Source organism: Clytia hemisphaerica, unplaced genomic scaffold (assembly GCF_902728285.1).
Source record: "Clytia hemisphaerica strain Z4C2 unplaced genomic scaffold, Clytia hemisphaerica genome assembly, whole genome shotgun sequence".
NCBI lineage: Eukaryota > Metazoa > Cnidaria > Hydrozoa > Leptothecata > Clytiidae > Clytia > Clytia hemisphaerica.
The window spans coordinates 1090997-1115651 of NW_027103968.1; the positions used below are offsets into that span (position 1 = coordinate 1090997).

A 24655-nucleotide genomic window follows, 5' to 3' on the forward strand; every position below is an offset into this window, starting at 1 on the left:
AACAGATCAGTATATCAAAATACAATTCATTACATCCCTGTCTCATTGACCTGAGAAAAGTCTTTCCGCTAAGTGTGGACTAAATGGAAGTCTCTAACTTCAATGGGGATGAAAAATATCTTTGGAATTTTGAATATTACAAAATAGGGATAATTTATCGGAAACGTTAAGCTTTCTTCGGTATCGAATAAACTACAAATTCAAGAGATCAAGGGCATCAATGATGAGTGAATTTTTGAATTCTTAGCGGTAAACCGTCAAAATAATTGTCTAATGTTTATGTTTCTTGGAGGTTGATCGAACCTTTCCTTTCTTTGCAACAGCTTTCAATAGCTTCTTGGAACCATGTCTAGATATTGGTGACCTTAGATTTGCATTGACATTGGTTGATGGTTCAGGAGCAGGACTTCCAACATATTGTTTACGGTTGGCCATTTCGTTTTGAATAGCCTTAGCCTCCATTTCTTTATACTTTATCTCAGCATTAGCCATTTGTTTAACGTCTTCGTTTTCCGCCTTTAATCGGGCGCCAACAGTCTCCTGATCTGTCGGTAAATGTTCAGGAACCTCCATTAATGATGCAGAATCACTTTGTGACAGTTTAGTTTGTTGTTCGTTCATTGCTGGCAAGTCACCAATAAATACGTTATTCTTTGAAGCTACCTTCTGATGTTCCAGTTGGTGTAATTCTTCACTTGCAAACCCTTCTACCATTGACTCGAAATCTTGTGATCCTTTTCCATTATCTTTGTGGAATATCTTCTGATTCTTCGGTAACGTTTCACCAGCATTTCCAAACATGGAAGATGGTGGCATGCTTGACAGTTCAGATTCCATTTCTCCCATTGTTGGCTTTCCAAACTTACCAACCACATCACCGACAGGAGGCTCTGCAGTTTGTGTTCTAAACATTGATCAAATAAGTTTTATAAAAGTTTATCAGGAAATCTTCATGGATCATCAGATTTGTACATGTTAAAGAGACGTTGGACTTAGAGAGGTTTGGGCTAGAGAGAATCTACTGTGTAACTTTGGCAAGGTCGTGGATTCAATAAGACAGCAACAGAAGAAGAAAATGAACTTACTTAAAATTGGTGATTTCAGCTTGTTCTTCTAACTCTGTCGCTTTTCCAACCTTCCCCAAGTAAGACTGCTGATCGCGATACATCAATGCGTTCATCTGGTCATTATTGGTTATCGCAGATGGTTGGCCAAATTTACTACGGCTTGCCAAGTCCTGTTTCGTTGTCTCCTTATTCTCTTCTAAAGCTGTGCTCGCCATTTCCTGAAGACTCTGGATATCAGCATTTGACCAGGGGTCGTAATTTGAACCAAATTCAGGTTTAGCATGAAAATCAGCATTCAAACTTGTGTAGAAGAGATTTTGTAGTTGTTTTGGCGATTGGATGGTCTCTTGCTTTCCTGGTAGATTCATTTCTCTTGCAGGAACGAATTCCTTCTTGGAAAACTCATTGTGGTATAGTTTTAGAAAGGCTTGCGGTTTATTTGAATTCGTTGGAGCAATCTAATGGAAAAAAGTTTGGTAGGATTTTACTAAGCGATCAGATGCGTTAGCATTAGCTGTAGTTGATCTTCTTTTGTTAACACTTCGAAAGAAAACATTCTCGTCTCACTGACCCGGTAGGATGTTTTTAGCCAATAATGGGCTAAAACTCAATGGAAGTGATATTCTCAAGACTGGGGATTTGAAATCTATTGTTATCGAGTCAGAAGATTCATTTGGTTATAATATTTTAAAGTGAGCATTTTTTTATTTGGTGATTGTCAGTAAGGACTAAAATTTGAGTATTGTTTTCCACTGGGGACGATATTTTGGCCAATTTTTTCCAGCTGGAAGGGTTCCCACCTGGATCTGTGAGAAAGGGGTGTGAAAAAGAGACTATTGAATGATAAGATATCAAGAGTTTCAAGAATAAAATGCTGAAAATTTCATCATGTATCAGAAGAAGAGTTTCTTACCAAATCTTTAGCCTTGGAAGGCAAAGTTTCATTTTTCAATCTCAACGGATGCGATACAGCTTTCAGAGTGAAAGTCAACACTTTCTGTGAGTCAGCCGTATCATCTGTTTGTACAAGTTCTTGTTCGCCACTGCCTGAAGCCATTGTCCCCTCGCTACCACTTCCGCTTCCTGACACCTCCTCTTCTTTAACTATAACAGTTGATATGTCATCCCTTTTTCCCGAGCCATCGTCTGCTTCAGTCAACGTTGGTTGGTCCACGAGAGATTCTATTCTGGATGGTGTTTCAGAAGAGCTCTCCAATGGCTTTATTATGAACTTGATTGATAACGAGGCTGGATTTTGTATTTTATTTAACACAAAATTTTGATTATGAGAAATTTTAGAACCGACGAATTTACTGGAAGGAATCTTCTTAATTTTACTTAATTTCATTTGGAATTCCTTCTCATTGTTTTGTTGTGATTCAAAAACTTGCGGTTTAAGTGGTTGCTGATGAATAGACTCAATTGGTGGTTGCTGTGGGCTGGTTGGTTGTTGTGGCTGTAGTTCTTCTTGTTCAGGTTGGTATGTTTTGGTATTGTCATCAGTAGGTTCCTATTTGGTAGTAAAATGATGGAAAAGTTAAATGACAGCTTTAAATGAAAGATTGGTAAGTCTCTAAGCTTCGATGGAAAAAAATTCTAAATCAGCACAAGTATATCCAGGTAAACGGCCTAAAAAAAGTGTGATATTTAAACCCTAGTTTGAGAATCAGCCTAACCCTCTCTCCCCTGTTGTAATCTCATCTAGATCATAGTCACCGGGGAGGGGAGATATTTCAAATTCCACTTGGACACTGAGAAAAGCGTGTTGGGTTACTTGGAACATGATTTCTGAAACTAAATCTTGCTCTTATACAAAAAGGAATGCCGATAAGAATGAAGCGACGATATAATACCTTTTGACCAGTATTGAAATCAACTTCTTTTTCTTCTTCATCTTCTCCACCAGCAACATTTCCATCGCCACCAGCTGATAACGCCTTCTTTTCATCAACAATCACTAACGATTCTCCATCAACAAAAGGATCGCCAGAACTGTCAACTCCACCAGATCCTAATTCGTCTTGATGCTCGAACGTCCTTTCGTTATTCTCCTCCACATTGTTATTGTTTATCGTGTCTCCTGTCGATAGATAATATTTTTATTTGTATGATCTATTTATTTCTTTACAGTCAGACATGGTTAAGTTTTTAGCCTTTCATAAAGGGGGGATAGAGAAGAGGGAGAAGCTGAGAGAAGAGAAGCTGACCCTCCGATATCATCGGACCGGGCCCTATCCCGGGATAGTTTCCTACTCCTAGATAGCGAAATCACAGCGCGTATCAGACATTCTACTCTGTGCCCGCGACACATCAGAGCCATGCTGTATCGATGATGATACTTGAACAGTACGGGAGAACCTTGCGTTTTCGCAGGTACTGAACATATGAGTACCATGACTACACCACATTCAATGTCCAGCATATTTCCCCATACTCTTGTATCAGAGTGACCTCCAGCGTGGAAGTCAAGAACGATGACCACTACACTACTGCACCTCTCCAAGGGGAGGGGATATACTCCGGAAAAATGCTCAAGATCCCTCTTTTCAGGTTGAAATATCTAACAGGGTCAGGGGGGATGGAAGATCACTAAATTCAAACAGGAACGACCTTTGTTCTTTCTCCGCTTATTATTTAATTAGGGGAAGAAATTTTTCGGGCAATTCGGGCAAATTCGCAAAAGTTAATTGCCGCGAAAAAATTCTTTAAATCTACCCTTTTTGTGAAATCGCCTCTTATACAACCTAACTGGAGTACTTTTTGGACACTTCAACGAAAATCAATGTAAAAGTTCTTTTCTCGCAAAGTAATTTGAAAAGCGAAAGTTAATTCTTGCGAAAGCAAAATTTTCTTGATAAGACCAAAAAATTGGCATAATGAGGGATGCCGCTTGGGTGGGGGACTCCTTTTATTTTCCTCCTACTTATTTTGTATTATTCAATTTCATATTCTTTCAAAAGATTCAAAATCCCTCTCATAATTGGCTGTTTCACTTACCATTCTGTAGCTCTGCGGATATTGGTTGACATTCCAGATAGAAAACAAACGACGAAAGAACAAAACCCACCAACCATATCCTGTTTGAAAGCATCATATGATATATATTTATTACGAGCTTAATAGTTAGTATGATAAAGAAATTTATAAGAACATTAGCCTCAATCTTGTTCGAAAGCTTAAAATAAAACAAGAGCAACCAAATACTGATTTTAAGCCTCTTTAAGTCAATAATGGGGTTGAGTCAGCAAATCTAGAACAATATCAAGCACCAATCCTAGGAATCATGAAAAAACGAATTAAACAGTCAACCCTAAATCAAAATTTACCAATTCTTATAAAAGCCTATTGAAATTTCGTAGAGCCTTTTCGTACAACCCTTTCAACCAATTTTTAGTAAGAGATCAAGTCTTGAATACTGTATCATACAAAAAGAAATTTGAAACAAAAAAAAAGAAACTATAATTATTGAAAATTAATTATTTTCACCTCATAATTTTTCCCTTCGTTTCTAGAACCTATAAAATAGATTCCAATAAATTTGTAATCCAAAACTACATTTCTAGCATAGCTAAAAAAATTCTTTCAAAATTATGCTCAATTATGCTCAAGAATTTTTGAAAAAATGAAAACTGAAAACATGTTTATTACAAAGCTGTCTAAGAAGAGTTACATCAGTCACGTGATGTCTCATTCTTAAAGTTAAAAGGAATTTAAGGACCTCGAAAACAATTCAATCATTGCAATTTAAAGTTATAATACAAAATAAAACTCATAAAATTTACATGCGATTGTATCTAATTCAATAAGCCTAGTACATACAAAAAATAAAATTGATAAATTCTTACAGTTTTCCAATCAATGGGTCCGAATTTCAAGGCATTCTTGTCGTGATGAATTTTTTTACCGATTTTTTTCCAGTGAAAAAGGGATACATCCGGCTGTCTAAGAAGAGTCGCATCAGTCATACGAAGTCTCAATATCTTTCCACACTAATCTGAAATAGTTCAAGGCTCGACATTCTTAAAATTGAAAGAAACCAAAGGATCTTGAAAAAACTCAATTCATTGCAAATTTAAAATTATAAAATCCCATGAAATTTATAAAAATTTACATATATTAATTCTAGTAAGTACATAAAAGAAATTGATAAATAAATTGTGTCTCTTGTTTTAAATGGGTAGAGATTTCCTTTATCCTTTAAAATAGAAGTTAGAGGTACTGTAGGACTCTAAAAATTGTAAAGAGGATGAGTTCAGTAGAGTTTACCAAACAATATGGTGAAATTTGACCAACGGATAGGGAAACTAACTGGGACACAGGGGTGTAGAAAAGAATGTCTAAGTTACAGTGACTTATTGGAAAGTTCTCCGAAAAAACAAAAGTTCAATCTGATTTATATAATATGATTGATTGTATAAATTTAATCGATTTATTCATCTATTTTAATCTCTCTTGTACCCAAAATTAACTCGAGTTCATAGTCCAAGTTACATCACATTGAACTGTATAATTCTTCATCATTCTCCAGTGTGCAGTGCAACGTCAGCATCTTGAGCGTCCACAGTTTCATCTAGAGCAGGTTCTTTTAACTTCACTAGTTCCTCACTCAATTCCCAAAGATTTTTCGCTGATTCTTCGTCAAATCCTTTGCCCGGAAAAGATGCAAGTTTAGAGTCAGCGAAATATAACCCAGAATGTTGTTCGATACCTTCTTCAAGAGCACAATACAATGTCGTTGCTGCTCCTTGTTCAGGAGTTTTCATAAAAACTCTAAAAGGAGCCATAAAGAATTTAGTGATTGATTTTTGATCACGATAAAGTTCAGTCTTGACAACACCAGGATGTACGGAGTACGTTGTCACGTTGGTTCCTTCCAGACGTCTTGCAAGCTCATTTGCAAATAAAACATTGGCTAATTTACTACGGTCGTACGATTTATAGGGCCTATATGAAGTCTTTTCATAATTCACATCATCAAAATTTGGTAATCCCAATTTGCCGTATGTAGATGCGAGAACAATAACACGTGCTGACTCAGCTTTTTTGAGTAATTCTAACAGTAAGTTGGTCAATAGGAAATGACCAAGATGGTTGACAGCAAATTGTTGTTCATAACCGTCAACAGTGAGCCCGAATTTTGTTCCCATGATGCCAGCATTATTGATAAGAAGATCAATTTTTTCCTCTTCTTTTAAAACTTCTTCACTGAATTCACGAACTGATTGCAAAGACCCAAGATCTAGTTTCTTCAAGACAACATTTTCGTTTTCCGATTGTTTTTTGATTTCTTCTTGTGCTTGTTTTCCTGTTTCCATGTTCCGACAACCCATGATGATCTTAGCGCCTTGTTGAGCAAATTTTAGCGCCGTCACTTTTCCAATACCGACATTGCAACCTACAAATCAAATAAAGAAATAAAATTTATAAATCACTATGAAGAAAAGTGTATAGAGAACTCTTCACTTCTCTTTATAAATCTACCCCTCCCAACAAACCAACAAACCAGCCATTTCTCGTTACTTCAGCAAGAATAAATTTTTCATGAGATGGCGATTCATGAATGAATTTCATACACTTGATATATACAGTGTGTCCCAAAAAAAGTTTTTACATAATGTAAATTCCTCATGATTAATGCTTTTGACGACCTTCGAAAGCCTATCACAAACGTTTTACTAGCTAATAACACTATCGGCTTTGTACAAACATATTTCATTGCGTTTAACAGTCGTAACATCGTCTACTATGAATGAAGCTATTGGGCCTAATGTCAGAAGCAACTTTTTAGTCCCGCTGCTGAGATCGAAAAAAGTGGCTAGAAAACAATTTTCGTGACACACATCTTAGAACTAACTTTTTTTGGTGGAAACTCACAAATTAGTATATGTAGATTCCAAAATCAAAAAGTTTCCACGATATTATCGTGCAAGTAACGAGTAATTGGCGATTTTTTGCGTTTCCAGGCAAAATTGCAAGGCCTGGAAATTCATGATTTTTGGGGGGTCTTCAAATTAAAAAAAGACCTATATCACATGATAGAGCTCTTCAAACTGAGCAAAAAAGTGTATTACACCAAAGTCCCAACTTCTCTAGATCAAAAGTTATGGGCCTATTTGTGGTCAAAAACTGATGAAAAACAGGGAATTTCCCCACAATCTGCAATAATTTATGCAAAATTAAACACCTTTTTGAGAAATTGTTTTCTAGCCACTTTTATCGAGCTCAGCAGCGGGACTATTTGACCAGCCTGATTTTAATTTTTCTGAGAAATTTACTCCTGGTTTTAGCAATGTAAGAGTCGTCTCGAAGGAGATTCTATCAATCAATTTCTCACGGATAGCATCTTCAAAACAAGTTTTCAATATTCTCTCGAATTAAGCCTCCGGTTCGAATTTTTAATACCGAAGATACACAAAGTCTTTAAAAAGTTTCCTCACATGGAACATAAAAGTATGAGAAAACAGATATTAAAATTAAATTTTGTTGACGAAAATTTATGAGCAGAAAGAAATCAAATCAAAAGATTGATTGGATGATGATTTGGAAACTTAATTTGCTTAATCATTCTACCAAGTTCCTCAAGTCTTATACCCCCTTCAGGTCATTTCTTTTTGAAATTTTCTAGCTTTTGGCTGAAAGTTTAGGTCCTCAGATTCTAGGTCGACTCCCTCAAGCGACAGTCCCGAAATATGACCTATCGACAGAGGACAGGTGAATAGGCTTTGACGCTTGGACCTGGATGTAAAAAGCTTAAAAGTATAGAATCGTTTTCAGAAAGTATGCATTAAAACGCACAAGATTGTTCATTACCAATTACCATATGATTTAATAAAAAAATCCAATTACTATCAAGTACACTTCGAACATCATGGCTACACCAAAAATTTCCGATTCGATAAAGCAAAGTAGTGGAAGAAAAATTGAGAAATTGTAGACAACGAAAAAGTAAATGTTTCTTTATTAAAATACACTATGCCCTAAAAGTACCTCTAGGTTGACAGATTATGATAATAAGATACCAATTATAACAATGACTTGGAAATGATGATAACAGAATGGAAACAGAAAACAAGCTTTTGAATTATGAAGGTTTCTAGTCCTGTGTTAACTAATTTTACTATATTTGTATGATTCCTTGGTGATTTTTTATTCTTAAAAAGCATAAAACAGGTGTGTCAGCCCCCTCCAAGTCTTATCTAGCCTCAAAGATACTTAACTTGCTACTAGCAAAATTTGCGTAAAAGCTGTAAGTCAGCCTTAAACACGCATGCATAACTTTTAATCATAAGCCAATTTTTAAATTAAACAAACACGAATCAAAACACTAACTAAATGATTGTGTTGCACTATTTTGGATAATTTATGCATATTGGCCAATATTAAATACCATTATCTCAATACGCATACCATATTATTTCAAATAAACGCCCCTTCTTTTAAACGTCCCCTTCTTTTAAACATCCCTTCTTTTAAACATCCCCTTTTTTAAACTCCCCCTCACACCCATGCTTAAATGAGGAAACATTTTTTAAAGAACGCTGCCCCCCCCCCTCAAATAAACGTCAAATAAATTCTAGGAGAATTCTTTATTTGAAATAAATAGCTGTAGAGAAGTATAATATAAAAGGAAACTTAGACATAACGATTATTATTGTATTCTTTTAGGAGGCCCCCCAGCCGTAACTCTGATCACGATATCACGCAAATTTTTGTTTCTAATAATGATCATGAAAATCAGTAAAAAATGGCTAATCAGACATCCCTTTGTTTTGAAAAGTCCAAATCATGTATCACGGCACAAAGATTTTTCAAATCACGATCACGTTTTGAATTTTGACATCACGCAATCACGAAAAAAAATTTCCCGTAATCTCGCTACAAAAAAGTTCCTATCACGTCATCACGAAAACCTTGAGGAGCCTCTTTTAGCACTCCAACTGGTTTTGACCCTTTTTTACATCCTTCAGTTAAGGAAATCATCCACAATCCTGCAATTCTATCAGCCAGCAAAAACTAAATGACACTCGTAAATTCTAGTTTCTTAGAATTTTTGGTCACAAGCAACTGAAAACATTACCACTTCTCAAAGCTGAAGACCAACGTCGTGCACTCCACAGAAGCGTGCAACAAACAGAACAGTATTCCAGTAAAATCAATAATTATAAGAAAATCTTATGTCCTTAACTTTAGTAAAACTTTGACTGCTTCATTGAAGATGAAGAAGGAGAAAGATAAAGTAACGCTAAAGTAAAAACAAAATTCCGCACATGTGAATGGCATGGGTCAGTATTTGAGGTACGGCAAAATTTCTGGGAAACAGCCTATCCAAGATCCAGAAGTGCGCGGATGTAGGTGGGTTCCGTCTCCCCCGTAGACCTTTTTCTTGGGAAGTTGACCTTCAAATTAGTTCTCAAGGTTGGCTTGGCTCAAATTTTAGGCAATTTCTCATAGTTTTTGGCAATGTTAATTTCATTAAAAAGCGCCGGGTTATTTTTTCATGAATCCCTTCAAAAGTTTTGCGGCGTATTTTTTTGCTTGAGAGTCAGGTAAACAATATAGCGTTTTCGCAGCATTAATCTTTTGATACGTATTTCGACTAACTGGCTGGGGGCGTTTAATTAACGAGAATGTTAGCGTGCCAATTGGAACAAAACTATGCTGGGTAAAATGTAAATTTCTTCTGGTTTTACTTGCATCTACTGGCACTGAATGGACTGAAGTGTGGAGTAATTAGTTAGCTATCTATGCTAGACTCTGCCATGACCCTGCTGATGCAACGATTAGTCCCGTACGTAAGTCCAGTACATCAGCAGTCGTACTCTGGCGCTCACGTTCGCCTGGAAGCTGCTGGAAGGCAGGATTATTACAGAAGCAGCCACCGAGGCAAAAACACGAAAAAGCTGTTCCCTTTTGCCAGCCAGGAGAAAATGAACATAATCAGGTTGTCCGGAACGGCTTCAAATCTCCAGCTGGAAAAGAAAAATGTGCCTGGAGGAAAATGGAACAAATTGCACAGCTCTCAAAAAAAAGTTTCGCCCTTTTCTTAAAATAGCCGTTCACATTTGCCAGGAGCAGATTTATAAATTTATAGGAACGGCTCTCTATTTCCAGCTGGAGATGAAAAAGGAAAAATGTCAAAGCAATATAGATATTTTATGGGAACGGCTCTCTATAGACCTTTTTTCAAAGAGGCCACCCTGTTGAATAATTATGTAGTCCAGCAGAAAAACAATGATAAAACCATGCATATTTATTTTTTTTTCATAATTATTATGGCTCTATCATTGTTTTTATGGCTGGACTACATAATTATTCAACAGGACGTCCTCTTTGAAAAAAGGTCTATTTCCAGCTGGAAAGAAAAATGCGAAAAATGTCAGAGCAATATAGATTTTCTTTACTTCCACTTTCAAGTCTTTCGCACCTTACCCTAGAACAATCTTTGTGCCATTAATTCATTCATTCCTGCTCAGCATCTACTAATCTCTTGCATTATTTCTGAGGTTTACTCAATACTAGGAAGGAGTTTTATTTTATTTTATTTTATTTTGTATATCAATAAAAATTTTTACTTAGCACATTAATTCATTTTTCATATCACTTTTCTTATTAAGTACTATAGCCTTAGTCTTAGCCTTAGTTAACTTTGTTTAACTCTTGCTCTAGTATTTATATTCTTTCCCTTAATTTTAATAAAACTTGTACATTATAACAATAATATTTATTTTAAACTTTAAATTTTATATGTGGCGAATATGGGCTCACGCCTAATGCTACTTAATTAAATAGATAGATAGATAGATAGATAATCATTGTTTTTCTGATGGACTACATAATTATTCAACAGGGTGGCCTCTTTGAAAAAAGGTCTATTTCATGGGAACGCCTTCAAAGAAATCGTCCCCCAGGAATGGCTCCAGGTTTCCAGCTAGTGCGTGCGTTGTGGTTAAAAAAGGAACAGCTCCAAAATTCTACCAATTCCGTAAAATTAGCCTGGAGAACACATGTGAATTTCCAGCTGGAGAATTTGCTACAGAACTTTCAAATTTTTTCCAGGGAACAGCTATGTATTTCCAGGGAGCAAACCTGTTAAAATTTTCCCGGGACGCCTAGGCTATTTCCTCCTTGAAGATTCTGATTTGATTGTTGAAATAAAATTCTACCTTAGCAAAAAATACATTTAAAGAACGTACCTGTGATTAGAACCACCTTGTTCCTTAAATCTGCAGTCATTTTCAGAAAAACTCAGCAGCAAACTAATAAAACCACAAAAAAAATGATACACCTCCCTTCTTGAACTTTGAACTCTGCACTTTCGATTTCCCCTGGTATTAATATTACGGCAGCCGAATGATATAGAACATTGAATATGGGCGGACTAGACTTTCTGGCGCCCACCTTTGTTTCCTGTATTTTTCAAAGGTACTCAAATAAGGGGCCCTCAAAGGTGTAATCGATAGGGAAAAACTAAAATTATAGTAGGAAAGGACAAATGAATATGAATTTATCAGTCAAAGTTTCATTTTTTTGTTTGTCTAAAAGTGCCATTTTTCACGATTTTTCAGCGCCATTGACGTCAGGTTAACGCCCTGTTACAGTGTGGGGAATTCTTGGAATTTTAAATACTTTCGCTTTCGATTGCTATCGTACTGACCTCTGCCGCTCGCTCCTTTCACCGACAGGAACAGCATTTATTTGCATTTCAATTTTCAAATCAAAGCTCACACCTCCATCTCCACCCCAATAATAAAAAAAGGTAAGTAAGAGTACTAAAAAGGCAAAAGGTATTTGCTTCTCATTCTTATACTGGTTAACCAAGCTCTAAATTTCTTTTATTTTAAACTGCCTTTTAGTTTGCATCTTTCCAATTTTCATTCAAATTGATTATAATAATAAGTAATAACACCGTGAGATCGAGATTGGGTAACTTGCATCAGTGGAGACTAACATGCATAGCCCTCAACTGAATGACCTGGCTGGTCATTAAAATGCAAAGTTAAATCAAAACAAAAAAAAATGGTAGAGTAGAGCTGCGAGAGATTTCGCTAAATGCACAGAGCGCGCAGAACAATTTTTTTCCCCGATAATTTTTCCTATCTGTCATTCCGTGATTCAGGGGGTATTGGGAGGTAGGGTCAGGGTTGCTAGTAACGGCTTGTCACTGTTCCGGGTGCATACTCGGCGCCTTGGGCCCCGCAGGGTTGCAAGTAACGGCTCGAATCTCAGTCAGGTTTAAAAAAGGGGTACTTTTACCCATATTATAATAACATTACCCCCGTCTTTTGCCAGTTCGGTATAATGTGTTATGAATTGCGGGGTTTTGCTGTGCGGCGATGGCTCAACGGATAGAACGCTGGCTTCCGAATCTGAAGGTCTTTCTTTGGTGGTGGTTCGAATCCCACTTGGTGCGAAAATTAGACTGGTCGAAATTGATGGACAAATGATTGACAGGTATGAAAACTCAGTCAGAAATGAAAAAGTAAGTCTCAGAAAGTAGAATAAACAGGTAAGGTGAAAGATAGGAAAGGGAAAATGGGCCGTCGCGCTCTGTGCATTTAGCGAAATGCCTGCGAGCGGAGCTGCATAGATCATTGTTTTGAAATTTTGCTGCTTTGATTGGTCAGCCATTTGATGGCTATGCCAGTGGAGGGAAACTTGCATAGCCATCAAATAATTGGACCGACCAATCAAATCAGTCCCATGTTGCGACCACTCGTCCCAAGTTGGAGCAGTTGACGGTACCGTGACATTGTGGTGGGTAACTGAAATTTTGATGAGGTCAGCAAAAATTGGTAAAAAACGAAAAAACCCTATTTTTCGCGAAAATAGACCTTATCAGAGTTTTTGATTTTTCTAAAAAAGCGATACATTGTGGGATTGTTTCGAGTGTATTACAATAGAAATCTCTTAGGAATTCCTCAATGGAATTCTATTGTAATACAGTCAAAACAATCCCACAATGCATCGCTTTTTTAGAAAAATCAAAAACTCCGATAAGGTCTATTACAGCCTAGACTAATGTTAAATTTTCTTTCAGAAAAAAGACTATAATTTGTTTACCTTTATCCTTGCAGCTTCCCAACATCCAAGCTCTCAAACATCACAAGCCAAATGAAATTACTTTCGATTTCCCGTAGAAATTATGCGATGAAAAATCCGGGGATCAATAAATGAAGACTTTCTTTTCCGCACAAGTTATCATTCCTTATAACGAATTATTACTTTTCAATATAATTGTTGAATATAATTTTTGATTACAAAAATATTTTACATTGTATTTTAAGTTCGAAAAAGTCGATTCTACTTAGTTCTTCGTTTTCATGTCTAACCCCCGTCTCAAAAGAAGTCCCAGAATCCCGAGATTTTGGCAGTCGGGCGTTCAAAACAAAGGCGTTTTTATTTTCCGCCCACTTACGAAATTTTCTTTAAAATAGGCATTTAAAATATCAAAGTTAAAAATACTAGTATAGAACCCTATTTTCTACCATATAGTTCTTCTTCCAAAACGAAATACACTAGAGAAATAAAGAAATTACGAGTGTTATCAAGCCACCCAAAATGAACTTTCATTCGTCGTGCGTCATTGGATTGTTTACGTCACGATCTATTGTCAACCATTGTCCAATCCCGTAAGCGATTGAAATGCCGTCAGTAATAATCTGAGAAAGAGAACAATAACATTATGACATCACACAAATAAATTACGCTGGGGAAGTCCGCGAGGACAACACGCGGTCTTAACTTTTTTCCCTCGTAAGTTTGGGGGGAAAACGAAAGTACTCTATATTTTACGTATGGGGAAGTGTAAGAAAGATTTACAAAATAGAAAAGTTTCGTTTTGGGGTAAAGAATCAGTATTGTGAATTTAAGCAAGTTTCTATTTTGCAATTTTTCAACAGAGCCAAATAAAGATTTTTTCTATTGTTCTTGCTCGATTGCCTCTAAGGATAAGTTCCGTAGTTATGAGGTTATCGAGACAAAATGTGACGAATTTGCGCGGAAAGGAAATTTAACATTAGTCTAGGCTGTATTAGGTTATACACATCAGGTTAGAAACTTCATCATAGTACCCTTCATGTTCAGTCATTTGTTTGGTCATTTTCTGTTGGCTAATGGGATCTAAAAATTATGGTAGTTTTAAGACATGCCATAACTTACCCAAGCAAAATTATTTTGCGGCCTGCTGCACGAGAAAGTTTTTGCCTCACCCGCATTCCGGAAACAAAACACTATTTTACTTTGGTCATTTTTTTCATGAAATATTTCAGAAATTTGGGGTTGATTGCTTTATAGATTTGAAGTTATTGCCATTTTTCAATAATGACGTCTTTGAATCTTGCCTATGACATCTTTTTTTGACAAAATTCATAACGTCAAAATCAGTTTTGGGTCGATATCTTGAAATTGGCTTAATTTAAATTTTTGACCCCGCACTTTCCGTAACCATCTTGCTAATACCCTTCTTTTGAGCTATAATTGAGAGTTAAGTAACAATGGGAAGCGGTGGGAAAATTGGGAATTAAATTTTTTAAATTGGGTTTAAACTTGCCTTAACTCACCTGAGAAAACTTAAAATTTGGAATATCTCAAAAACCAATGATCAAAATAGGATGAAATTTTCATGTTTATTACTATATGAGGAAGCAATTCACGATAAAAGGTTTTTGAAAAACGATATGTCCTCATTTTTTATGCCACAATAGACTTTTGCTAATTTCTACTGACAACGTCCCTGTTTAGAAAACCAACTTTTCTTTATACCTAATATACCTTACAATCTAGTTTTCATATTTAGAGAAACTAGATTTCGGCATGACTGATCCTTTTGTTTCGATAATAACATCAAAGTGGGAATTAATTTTCTTTCCTTTTTTTCTTATCAGTTCACCCTTTCTCTCATTACTTTCAAAGCGTGGTTAAGCTCAAGCGGTTAGATCGTCTGTCTCATATGCATGGGGCTCTGAGTTCGATTCCAATGGGTGTTCAATTTTTTCAATTCGTGATTTTGTTTTTGTGATTCCCTCATCACTTTAATTTTGTATCACATTTTCATTAGAGTGAAGAGATATCGACGCGTTAGGCTGGGCTTAAAATATTGTTGGTTTGCCGTCACCCGACCCTAGATTTTGGAGGTGGGACGGTCGGTCGAAATCTCTTTTTTATTTTGGCGATTTATGAAATTTCCGTCCATGGAAGGGTTAACAGTTTGTTTACATTTAGGTAATTTTGAATGAAAAACAGAAGTGCTAGCAGGGAATTTACGATTCTTATGCTTGAGACAAACAAAATACGAGTTTTGATTTTTTATTGTTTGAAGTTTTTGAAGGAAAAAAAAATGGCAATAATATTTTTTGGGTCGGCAGGTTTCGAGGTAGGGTCGGTTTTTTAAGTCCAGCCTTATGTAATGTTAATTGCTATTAGTAATTACGCGTTCAATTCGAATTTATGATCTGTTCCCTCCTAGTGAGAAGTTTAATACCCTTATAACAACCGTATTTTATAAGCATTGAATACTGAAATTCAAATAATGACCACAAGAAAGATGAGCAAACGATTGGATCAAGTGTCAAACATTTTGACCCGGAAAATCAATTATTATTGTGCTTTTAAAGTATAAAACGAGAAGTTCAATGATTCTGAAAGAAGTTATATGACGATTCTCTTACAAAGAATCGCTCGCTCACTCGCTGGCTGAAAGTGAAAGTAAAAGTAGTGAAAATGAAAGTGAAACTGTCAGTCAGCAAATGCAGGCGCAAACGCCTATACCCATTCTTCTATATCTCAGCCTTGAATAATCGCTTTTGGCAAAAAAAAGAAACAAAAAATTAAAAAAGTTCTTATTAAGTGATGCTATCATAGCTTATCTAAACCTTAGACAGAGAGCGGAGGTAATATATGCTAGCTACTTGTTTGATGGACCTTCATTATAAAAGAAGGAGAATTAAAAAAAGAAAATTGAAGAATTGAAGAATTGAAAAATTGGACATCCATTGGAATCGAACTCGGAGCCCCATGCATATGAGACAGACGATCTAATCGCTTGAGCTAACCACGCTTTGGAAGTAGTGAGGGAAAGCGTGAACTGATAAGAAAGAAAAAGGAAATAAAGAAACGAGAAGAAAATTAATTCCCGCTTTGATGTTATTATCGAAACAAAAGGATCAGTCATGCCTAAATTCCTTTCCACACGTCAGCAATCTAGTTTCTATAAATTATATGAAAACTAGATTGTAAGGTATATTCTAAAAAAGAAAATTTGGTTTTCTAAACAGGGACGTTTGACATTATCAGAAAAAAAATTGGAAATCACCACTACTGTCATTGGGCAAAATTTCAATGTCTTTTGATTAGTACTTTTTGAGATAGTCAAATTTTAATTTTAATTTTTATGGATGTCATAAGTTACAAGGTCATAAAACACGATTTCTCAAAAGGGACAAAAAATTAATCTTATTAACACTTAACAGGTATTGTAAGTCTACATCCTAAAACGCTTCTTTTGACGTGTAAATTTCCATGCAAAAGTTGCCCCTAGTTTTCTGGTGCTTTCTAATTCTTATATTTTTTCAGATCAAAAAAAGATGGCTGCTGATAATTTATCTTGTGTTTTGTATGGAATTGATGATATGAGGATTGTGAGTAAAAAAATTAATTATTTAAAAAGCAAATTATAACACCATTTTACTTGTTTTTGAAAAACCTCAAGGATAAAAATAAATTTTGGGGGATAGAAATATTTGGCCTAAAATCCACCAAATTAAGTTCCTGCCAAAATTTCTTTTTTTGTAGTCAACAAAATTAAATTCTCGCTATATGTGTTTTATTTATTTATTTTCCTAATTTGTGCTTTTTCAAGGTTTCTAAACAGTTTTTTCTTTACAGTGACAATTTTTGGCCAATAATATTCTTCAACCACCAAATTAAATTCCCACCCACACCCAATTTATTCCTTTAGGCAGTTACCATGATGTATATTTGTTGTTTTATTTCAACTTGCTAAAATGGATTTTTTTGGTTTATAATATATAAAAAAAAATCTTAAAAAAAAATTCTACTTTAAAATAATCTTATTTACTTTTCTTTTTTTTCAAATTATGTGCATCTAGGAGTCAAGACCAACTCCCAAACCTGGACCGAATCGTAAGTATTGAAAGTGATATTTGTTCAATTCAAAAGTACTTAAACCAAGCAATATGTCTCCAAGCCCTCCAAATAAACAAAATAAACAAAAATAAGTCTTAACCGAAAATCGAAATTTTAAAAAGAAAGCGATCTCTATCCAACAATATTTTGACTCATTTGAAGTCGCCATTTCGAGGCTTTGAAAACAGTGCTGTGTAAACTAGATAGGCAAAATCATCTTACCCTTATTTTACTATTCCATATCAAATCTATATTTCTAAAGTTTAAACTTAATAAATATAAATTGTAAAATAATAAAGTAAAATCAATTAAAAAATAACAACATCAGTACATGATGCAAGTGAAATCGGTTTTAATATTTAACAACTTTGGGATTACATTTTACTTAAATTTGTAAAACAATTTTCATCTTTTAAAACAAAACATGAATTAATGAATTAATTCGGGTCTTCCTATTTTTTTAGTTACAGATAGTCTTACTTCAATAATAAGCCAATGACAAAGGGCTTTTAAGTCCATTAGTACCTGGTGACCTCTATGTGGATAACAATTATTTTGGTTAGTTAAAAGTTTTTTGAGAAATAATTGAGCTTTTCATCCGAAAATTTCCGGAAAAAGCGCATAAAAACGCTGATATTAATCCCTTGATTGTCAATATTTTAGTTTTGTTTAAAACAAACTTATCGAAAGCGTTATTTTGGCATAATATAATACATGGGGTAGACATGGGGTGTCTACTGTGGAAGGTACCAAGGTAGTAAAAGGTTTAGTCTTTTAATTTCCTTACATATTTCAGAGGTACTATTATCAATGCATTCAGTGGGAATTTGTGGATCAGATGTACATTACTGGAAGCATGGTCGTATTGGTGACTTTGTTGTTAATGCACCTATGGTGTTGGGACACGAGGCTAGTGGTATTGTTGTCGAAACTGGAGAGGGAGTAGAGCATTTGAAAAAAGGTAATTCTAATATGGTCGACTAATCTTGGAATCAATCAATACTCCATTCTCAATAATGAACTATTTTAGGAAATTCTATTAATATCAATGTTTTAAGGAAAAGATTAAGCAATGAAGGCTTGTAATGATGTCATCATGTCTGTATAGAAACCACCTGACCTATAATGACGGTACCGGCTTTTTGTAATCACCTTACAAGCGTTGACTTTTTTTTACCCTACTTGTCGATGCAAATTTTTTTTCCGTAGACGGGCGGAAATATCTTTAATGGTCGGAAATATCATAGCGTAATGGTCGGAAATATCATTTGATGGTCGGAAATATCTTTTGATGGTCGGAAATATCCAAAATTCTGAAAATTTGAAAATTTAATTGTCGGAAATATCATTTGATGGTTGGAAATATCATTTGATGGTCGGAAATATCTTTTGATGGTCGGAAATATCATTTGATGGTCGGAAATATCATTTGATGGTCGGAAAAATTTGAAAATTAATGGTCGGAAATATCCCGCGCTTTTAAAAATGCTTCATCAGCAAAAAAATGTAAACAAAGATGGTAGCAAAGGTGGTGTTGTGTGGCCAACTTGTTGTGTGTGCCAGACAAGCTTTTTAGGGAGAGAAAGTGGTATTGAACTTTTTATTCAAACACGTTCTTTCTTGTCTTTTTTATATCCTTTCCTCCTCTGGCCCCCACTGTAAGGGTCAATTGTTGGCCAAATTTTCACTGCATGCACTGCCAGCTGGATGCACTGTACGTGTTTGATTTTGGAAGCCAAATTTTCTGCCGAACGTATGGTCATTTTCAGATCGAGTGCCCCCCCCCCCGGGTAAGGTCTAGAATGAGAGGGTGTCCATAGGTAGGGTTGGGACTAGCTTTAGGGTGATTTGAGAACAGTGGGGGCTAGAGGAGGAAAGGATATAAAAAAGACAAGAAAGAAAGAAGAGTCGTGTTTGAATAAAAAGGTTAATACCACTTTCTCTCCCTAAAAAGCTGTCTACGTCTTGTGTAAAATACTGTATAAAGAACTAAAAAACAGAACAGTTCTCAGATAGTGTCTCAAAAACTTAAAATAAAAAACTACTCTGGCACACACAACAAGTTGGCCACACAACACCACCTTTGCTACAATCTTTGTTTACATTTTTTTGCTGATGAAGCATTTTTAAAAGCGCGGGATATTTCCGACCATCAAATTTTCAAATTTTTAGAGCTTTGGATATTTCCGACCATCAAATGATAATTCCGACCATCAAAAGATATTTCCGACCATCAAATTTTCAAATTTTCAGAGTTTTGGATATTTCCGACCATCAAATGATATTTCCGACCATTACGCTATGATATTTCCGACCATTAAAGATATCTCCGCCCGTCTACGGAAAAAAATTTGCCTCGTCAACATACGTACATAATGACATCAAAGTCAACAGTTGAGAGTTTAAAACCAAAGAACTGCGAATGAAGATTTTTAGTTTAAAATCTACTAAATTTCTTGACTTAATTAATCTATCTGTTCGATTGTGATCTGAAAATCGTCTTTATTCATAATGTAGGAGATCGCGTAGCAATTGAACCTGGAGTACCATGCAGAATGTGTGATTGTTGTAAAACTGGTTCATACAATTTATGTCCAAAGATGGAATTTTGTGCAACGCCACCTATCGATGGGAGTCTTTGTCGTTATTATGTTCATGCTGCTGATTTCTGCTACAAGTACGTTGCTTATTTTCCTTATTATGTAAAATGAATAGGAATTAAGGAAGGGAGATTTTTTTTTTGAAAACGCAAAGTAAAGATTCATATTGTAAACTTCAAAATTCAAACATCGGGTTTTTCATTTTGCCAGTAACTTAAATTCAGATCATGAATTATGGTAGGATTATATATTAAAGTCATTTCAAGCAGCATTATTCTCTCTCAAATTTATTCATTCTGAATCAAACCTTTATTCTTGATTGAGCTTGATTCTTTACCTATCATCATCAGGACAAATAAACATTGAAAACAATGATAACACAATGAAAATGCTTGATAACTTTTGATAAATTTCCGTAAGTTTTGAGAAAAACTATTCTCCTACAATGTACAAAAAACATAAGAAATTTTTCTTGTTACGTACTCTGCAGATTACCTGACCACGTGTCATGTGAAGAAGGTGCATTGTTGGAACCTCTATCAGTCGCTGTCAACGCATGCAAACGAGCACAAGTCAAAATGGGGGATCATATATTGGTCTGTGGCGCAGGTTAATAATGTTTCTTGTTGTTATCTTTTGTTTTGGCCTTCATTTTGAATCGCGAACAACGCTTCATTGATAGGCAGATCGAAATCACACAATTTTTAAAAAGTCACAAAATCTTTAAAAAGGATATACTTTTATAGGATAAACCTGGAATTGCTAACTGTGATAAAATATTCCCTAGATAAGATACGTTTCAAAACATAATTCTTTATTTATAGGACCAATCGGTTTGGTATCGTTATTGGTTGCAAAAGCATGCGGTGCTACACAAGTTTGTATTACTGGTAGGTCCGATTTCATTGTCATACACATCCTTTAAAAATATAGCGAAATGTACAAATAGGAAATGTTTTTTTAGATACAAGTTGAGCTATTATAAATAATATGGGGGTTCTGAGATTACGGTATTGACCGGTTTTCTGGTGTTGAAAGGCCGAATTTCAGGTAATCATATTATGACCGGTATTTCATGAAAAAATGTTTTTCGATATTTGTAAACTTGGATGCCACCCATAATAATGTTTGACAAAAATGGGTACTATGATGGGTAGAGTCGAACAAAACAGAAACGTGCAAAAATATCTTATAGGGGTTCATTTAACCACTCCGTCTTCGTCGTATTGTTTTAAATGTACCAGAATGTGGGTTGATAGATAATGTTTAAATTTATATTGGAAGTTATTCTACCTTTTGCTACGTTTCGAGAGATTCTTCTTTCATTATCGATCTTCTCCGATAATGGTTGGTCAAGTATGGTAAAAAAATCGTTATGTTTTACCATAGATCTAGACGAGAATCGATTGAAAGTAGCGAAAGAGCTAGGTGCAGACATGACATTCAAAATCACATCACGCGATGGACGAGAAGTAGCTGAGCAAGTGAAGAAAGAATTCGGTCGAATCGATAAAACAATCGAATGTAGTGGAGCTGAATCGAGTGTCCATACTGCTATCTATGTGAGTAAAAAATCTTTTGCACACTACTTTTCAAGGTCTGAAGGATGGGCGATGAGTATCAAAACGCCAAAATTTTTATCATTTTGAAATGTTTATTTCATCTTAAATACTATAAAAAGACGTCAAAAATATTCTTTTTTGGCGACTTTGTGTTTGCGACAGAGACGGAAAGTTTCTGATTTGTCTGGATCCTGATTGACTGAGGACGACGGTAAATCAGCACTTTTACCGTCTTTGATTTTGCGGATCAAAACACTGCGGGTTATTTCAAATCGTTTCACTCCGCCTAAAAAGCGCAAATACATAAAATTACTATTGATTTCTCAATCGAAACTATCAGCAGCCGAGAAGACCGTTCTTCAGTACGCGGAATTATGTTTCTCGTTAGTCCCTTCAATTCAAAATTGTTTTTCTTGAAATTTACAGGCAACAGCATCCGGAGGGATTGCAATGTTGGTTGGAATGGGCAAAGCAGAAATTAATCTCCCGATTTTCGAAGTATTAGTGCGCGAAATTGACGTCAGAGGGAATTTCAGATACGTCAATTGGTAAATAAAGACATTTATTTGACAAGAGATCTGTTACTACCAGGTTTTTTTTCTAAGCACTTTTCCTTGCCACCGTTTTGGTCCGAAAAATTGAGTTTCAATGTAGTACTAAATGTCGGGCATCATAGTTGGGCGATGAAGGAATTTTTGCCCTCAAAAGGTCCTAAATAGGTGTTTTCATGCATCTTAATAGCCTAAAAATTCTAACTTGATTAATGAAAAACAATCTTTAATTGCTTTCACCTTCCATAATTTCTTCTTAGACCCATTAAGTTGATTGTTCATCAAGTTTTTTGCACCATCATTTCTCTACTTTGCTTTTTTTTAACTTTCGTGTTTAATTTTTCACAAAATTGAATCTGAACTTGAATAACGAATTGTAAAAACGGTGGTACAGTAAGAAGTGCTTGAAAAATACCCTCCTTACCTAAATAATCGAAATGAGAAAATGTCGTGAAATCTTATTTAATTTAATTTGGGGTGCTTAAACTCCACATTAAAGGGTGTAAAACTTTTAAAGAAACTATTTGTAAAGGGAACATACAAGGATTTCAGACACCGAAATACCGACACATTTCCCTTGGGTCACCGTCAACAACGACATGAATTGCTAAAGTTCTTATATTTTGTCACTGCATGGCATATTTGAAACGAAAACACCGTCACTTTTTTCTTCAAACACTAAAACACCGACGGAAAAAAGGGTTAATACCGTCAGCCCGTCAAACCCGTGCGCTCTCTCCCATTCGTAAATTAATTGTATTGGTTCTGGTTTCAATGATTTTTAGAGAATTTGATTTGATGTTATATGATATGCGTATTTCTTTTTACAATCTCTAGCTATCCAACAGCATTGGATTTGGTAGCTTCTGGTAAAGTCAACGTCAAACCTTTAATCACTCATCGTTTCAAACTTGAAGAATCTCATAAAGCATTCACCACCAGTAGCTCTCCTGGATGTAATACAATCAAAGTCATGATCTCTTGTCATGAAGAGTAACTGGAGAAAGAGAGACCACAGATATCTAAGCCCGAAGGGCTAGATTTGCAACTTTAAGCTTTCTCCAGCAAAAAAAAGTGAAGCAAAAATTTGACTTTTTAAATTTCGTGCCGATGGATAGGATCTAGCATTTTAATTGTTTTCGGAGCGCGAGATCAAAAAACGTAGGCGACAAACACTATTTCACATCTCTCAAACCGGTGAAATTGCATATTTTAGTCACGTGACTCTGGTAGGAAATCCTTCCAAAGATGAGCTTCACTTTTTTATAAAAGCCGCAAATCTAGCCCTTCGGGCTTTACAGATATCTGTGAGAGAGACTAGGAAACTAGCCTACCCCGTCTGGTATGTTCTGTTTTGTTTTTTATCCATTGGCGAAGATCTACTATTGCCGTTTTTGTAACACTTCTCTTTTTTATAAAATTTCGATTGATGTAAATCATCTTTTGACCCCCTTCTCTTTTATAATTTTTTCGATAATCTTAAAATTAGGTGATTGTAAATTTTTTTGCATCTTTTTTTATTTAAAATTTTCTTTCGATATTTAATATTTATTTTGTCATAATTATATTTTATTTCTGATGATGTCAAATAATACTGTATTTCTTTTTTCTTCTAATAATTTTCAAGTAGAAGAAAGAAAATTATTCTAACATACAACTTTCTTTACATCTACTGTAAATCGAATAGTGGTGAAGATTGCATTCGATGCCTGAAAAATGTGGTTTGATTTCATGTAAGGCGAAAATAAAAAGATATAGTGTTTCCGGGATGCGGGTGAAGGAAAAAAGCTCTCGTACCTCTTATGTACAAACAGTATGAAGTAAGCCCTGAATACTAATGTATCAACTACTAACGAACAAAACTTGATTTACAAGCGGAAATATCTAACCAAACGACGTTTGATAGTTTGAACGGTCAACTTGATTTTCTTTATGATGAACCCATAGTCTGCGGCCGGGTCAGAAAATTTTTTTATTTTCGCCTAAGGTAAGGAATTTTGATTTCGATTGGAATTTTGTCCCATCAAGCCCTATCGAAATGAAATGAAATTAAAATTCATGAAAACTAACTCTCAAAGAGAACATTCCAGACATAATAATGCACAACAAGTTCACCTTCAAACCATCATTTCATACCTGTGAATGAAAATGTTTTTGTTTTTTCAAATATGTCCTTTTTCTATAACTGCACGAGAAAATCTTTCATCGACCGTAGATGTAGACTAAGGATTCCAAGAGAGTTTAAACTAAAATTTAAAAATATAAAAGTTTATTACTTTGGAATTAGAAAGTAGTACGAAGGCTCTGCAAGCGAATTTATTCTCTTTTTCAAGATTGGGCTCTTCCAGAAAAAAATTGTACATGGGGGGTGGAGGATATAACAATTACCCCCGGACAGAGCAAATTTACCCCCCGGACAAGGCAAATTTTGATGATTTTTTGCTATCCCCTGGACAAAATATCCTCCACCCCCCATGTACAATTTTTTTCTGGAAGAGCCCATTTCTCCTTTCCTTTAAATGAAAAGGAGAGGTATAATTTAAAAAATTGAAGTACGATGGCTCTGAGGGTGAATTTCCTCCCTTTCGTGCATGGTACTTCCGTCTTGTTTTGTCAGCTCAGCTAGGTGGTAACCACACTGTCCACCATACGTGCACGTTTGAAACTTATTTCGTCAAAGGGCAAAGAGAAAGAATTTCACCTTTTGGTGAAAAGGAGAAAAAAATTCAACT

General features: G+C 35.3%; 3 protein-coding genes across 3 annotated transcripts; 1 reads left to right on the top strand and 2 right to left on the bottom strand.

The window, feature by feature from the left end:
* Positions 1–153: 153 nt before the first annotated feature.
* Positions 154–4658, bottom strand: LOC136810449 (uncharacterized). Its single transcript, XM_067067011.1, has 6 exons — positions 4554–4658; positions 4065–4144; positions 2921–3147; positions 1981–2577; positions 1086–1525; positions 154–904 (listed from the first exon to the last, which is right to left on the bottom strand). Exons 1-6 carry the CDS (start codon positions 4556–4558, stop codon positions 271–273), a joined length of 1983 nt encoding a protein of 660 aa, XP_066923112.1. The 5' UTR covers positions 4559–4658; the 3' UTR covers positions 154–270.
* Positions 4659–4757: 99 nt separating this feature from the next.
* Positions 4758–11380, bottom strand: LOC136810450 (retinol dehydrogenase 11-like). The gene is made up of 2 exons (XM_067067012.1): positions 11261–11380; positions 4758–6462 (listed from the first exon to the last, which is right to left on the bottom strand). Exons 1-2 carry the CDS (start codon positions 11298–11300, stop codon positions 5585–5587), a joined length of 918 nt encoding a protein of 305 aa, XP_066923113.1. The 5' UTR covers positions 11301–11380; the 3' UTR covers positions 4758–5584.
* Positions 11381–11710: 330 nt separating this feature from the next.
* On the top strand, positions 11711–23295 carry LOC136810445 (sorbitol dehydrogenase-like). Its single transcript, XM_067067008.1, has 11 exons — positions 11711–11823; positions 16638–16702; positions 17174–17207; positions 18007–18171; positions 19728–19887; positions 20301–20419; positions 20635–20700; positions 21200–21372; positions 21799–21920; positions 22761–22928; positions 23234–23295. Exons 2-10 carry the CDS (start codon positions 16649–16651, stop codon positions 22918–22920), a joined length of 1053 nt encoding a protein of 350 aa, XP_066923109.1. The 5' UTR covers positions 11711–11823; positions 16638–16648; the 3' UTR covers positions 22921–22928; positions 23234–23295.
* Positions 23296–24655: the final 1360 nt, after the last annotated feature.

Excerpts from the sequence above, each read along its gene's own strand:
- LOC136810450 (XM_067067012.1), bottom strand. The coding sequence starts at position 11,300 with ATGACTGCAGATTTAAGGAACAAGGTGGTTCTAATCACAG. Across the intron at positions 6,463-11,260 it reads CAAGGTGGTTCTAATCACAG|GTTGCAATGTCGGTATTGGA; the intron begins GTACGTTCTTTA and ends TTTGATTTGTAG.
- LOC136810449 (XM_067067011.1), bottom strand. Across the intron at positions 3,148-4,064 it reads ATCCGCAGAGCTACAGAATG|GAGACACGATAAACAATAAC; the intron begins GTAAGTGAAACA and ends ATCTATCGACAG. Across the intron at positions 2,578-2,920 it reads ATTTCAATACTGGTCAAAAG|GAACCTACTGATGACAATAC; the intron begins GTATTATATCGT and ends ACTACCAAATAG.
- LOC136810445 (XM_067067008.1), top strand. The coding sequence starts at position 16,649 with ATGGCTGCTGATAATTTATCTTGTGTTTTGTATGGAATTGATGATATG. Across the intron at positions 16,703-17,173 it reads GAATTGATGATATGAGGATT|GAGTCAAGACCAACTCCCAA; the intron begins GTGAGTAAAAAA and ends ATGTGCATCTAG. Across the intron at positions 19,888-20,300 it reads GCTGCTGATTTCTGCTACAA|ATTACCTGACCACGTGTCAT; the intron begins GTACGTTGCTTA and ends CGTACTCTGCAG.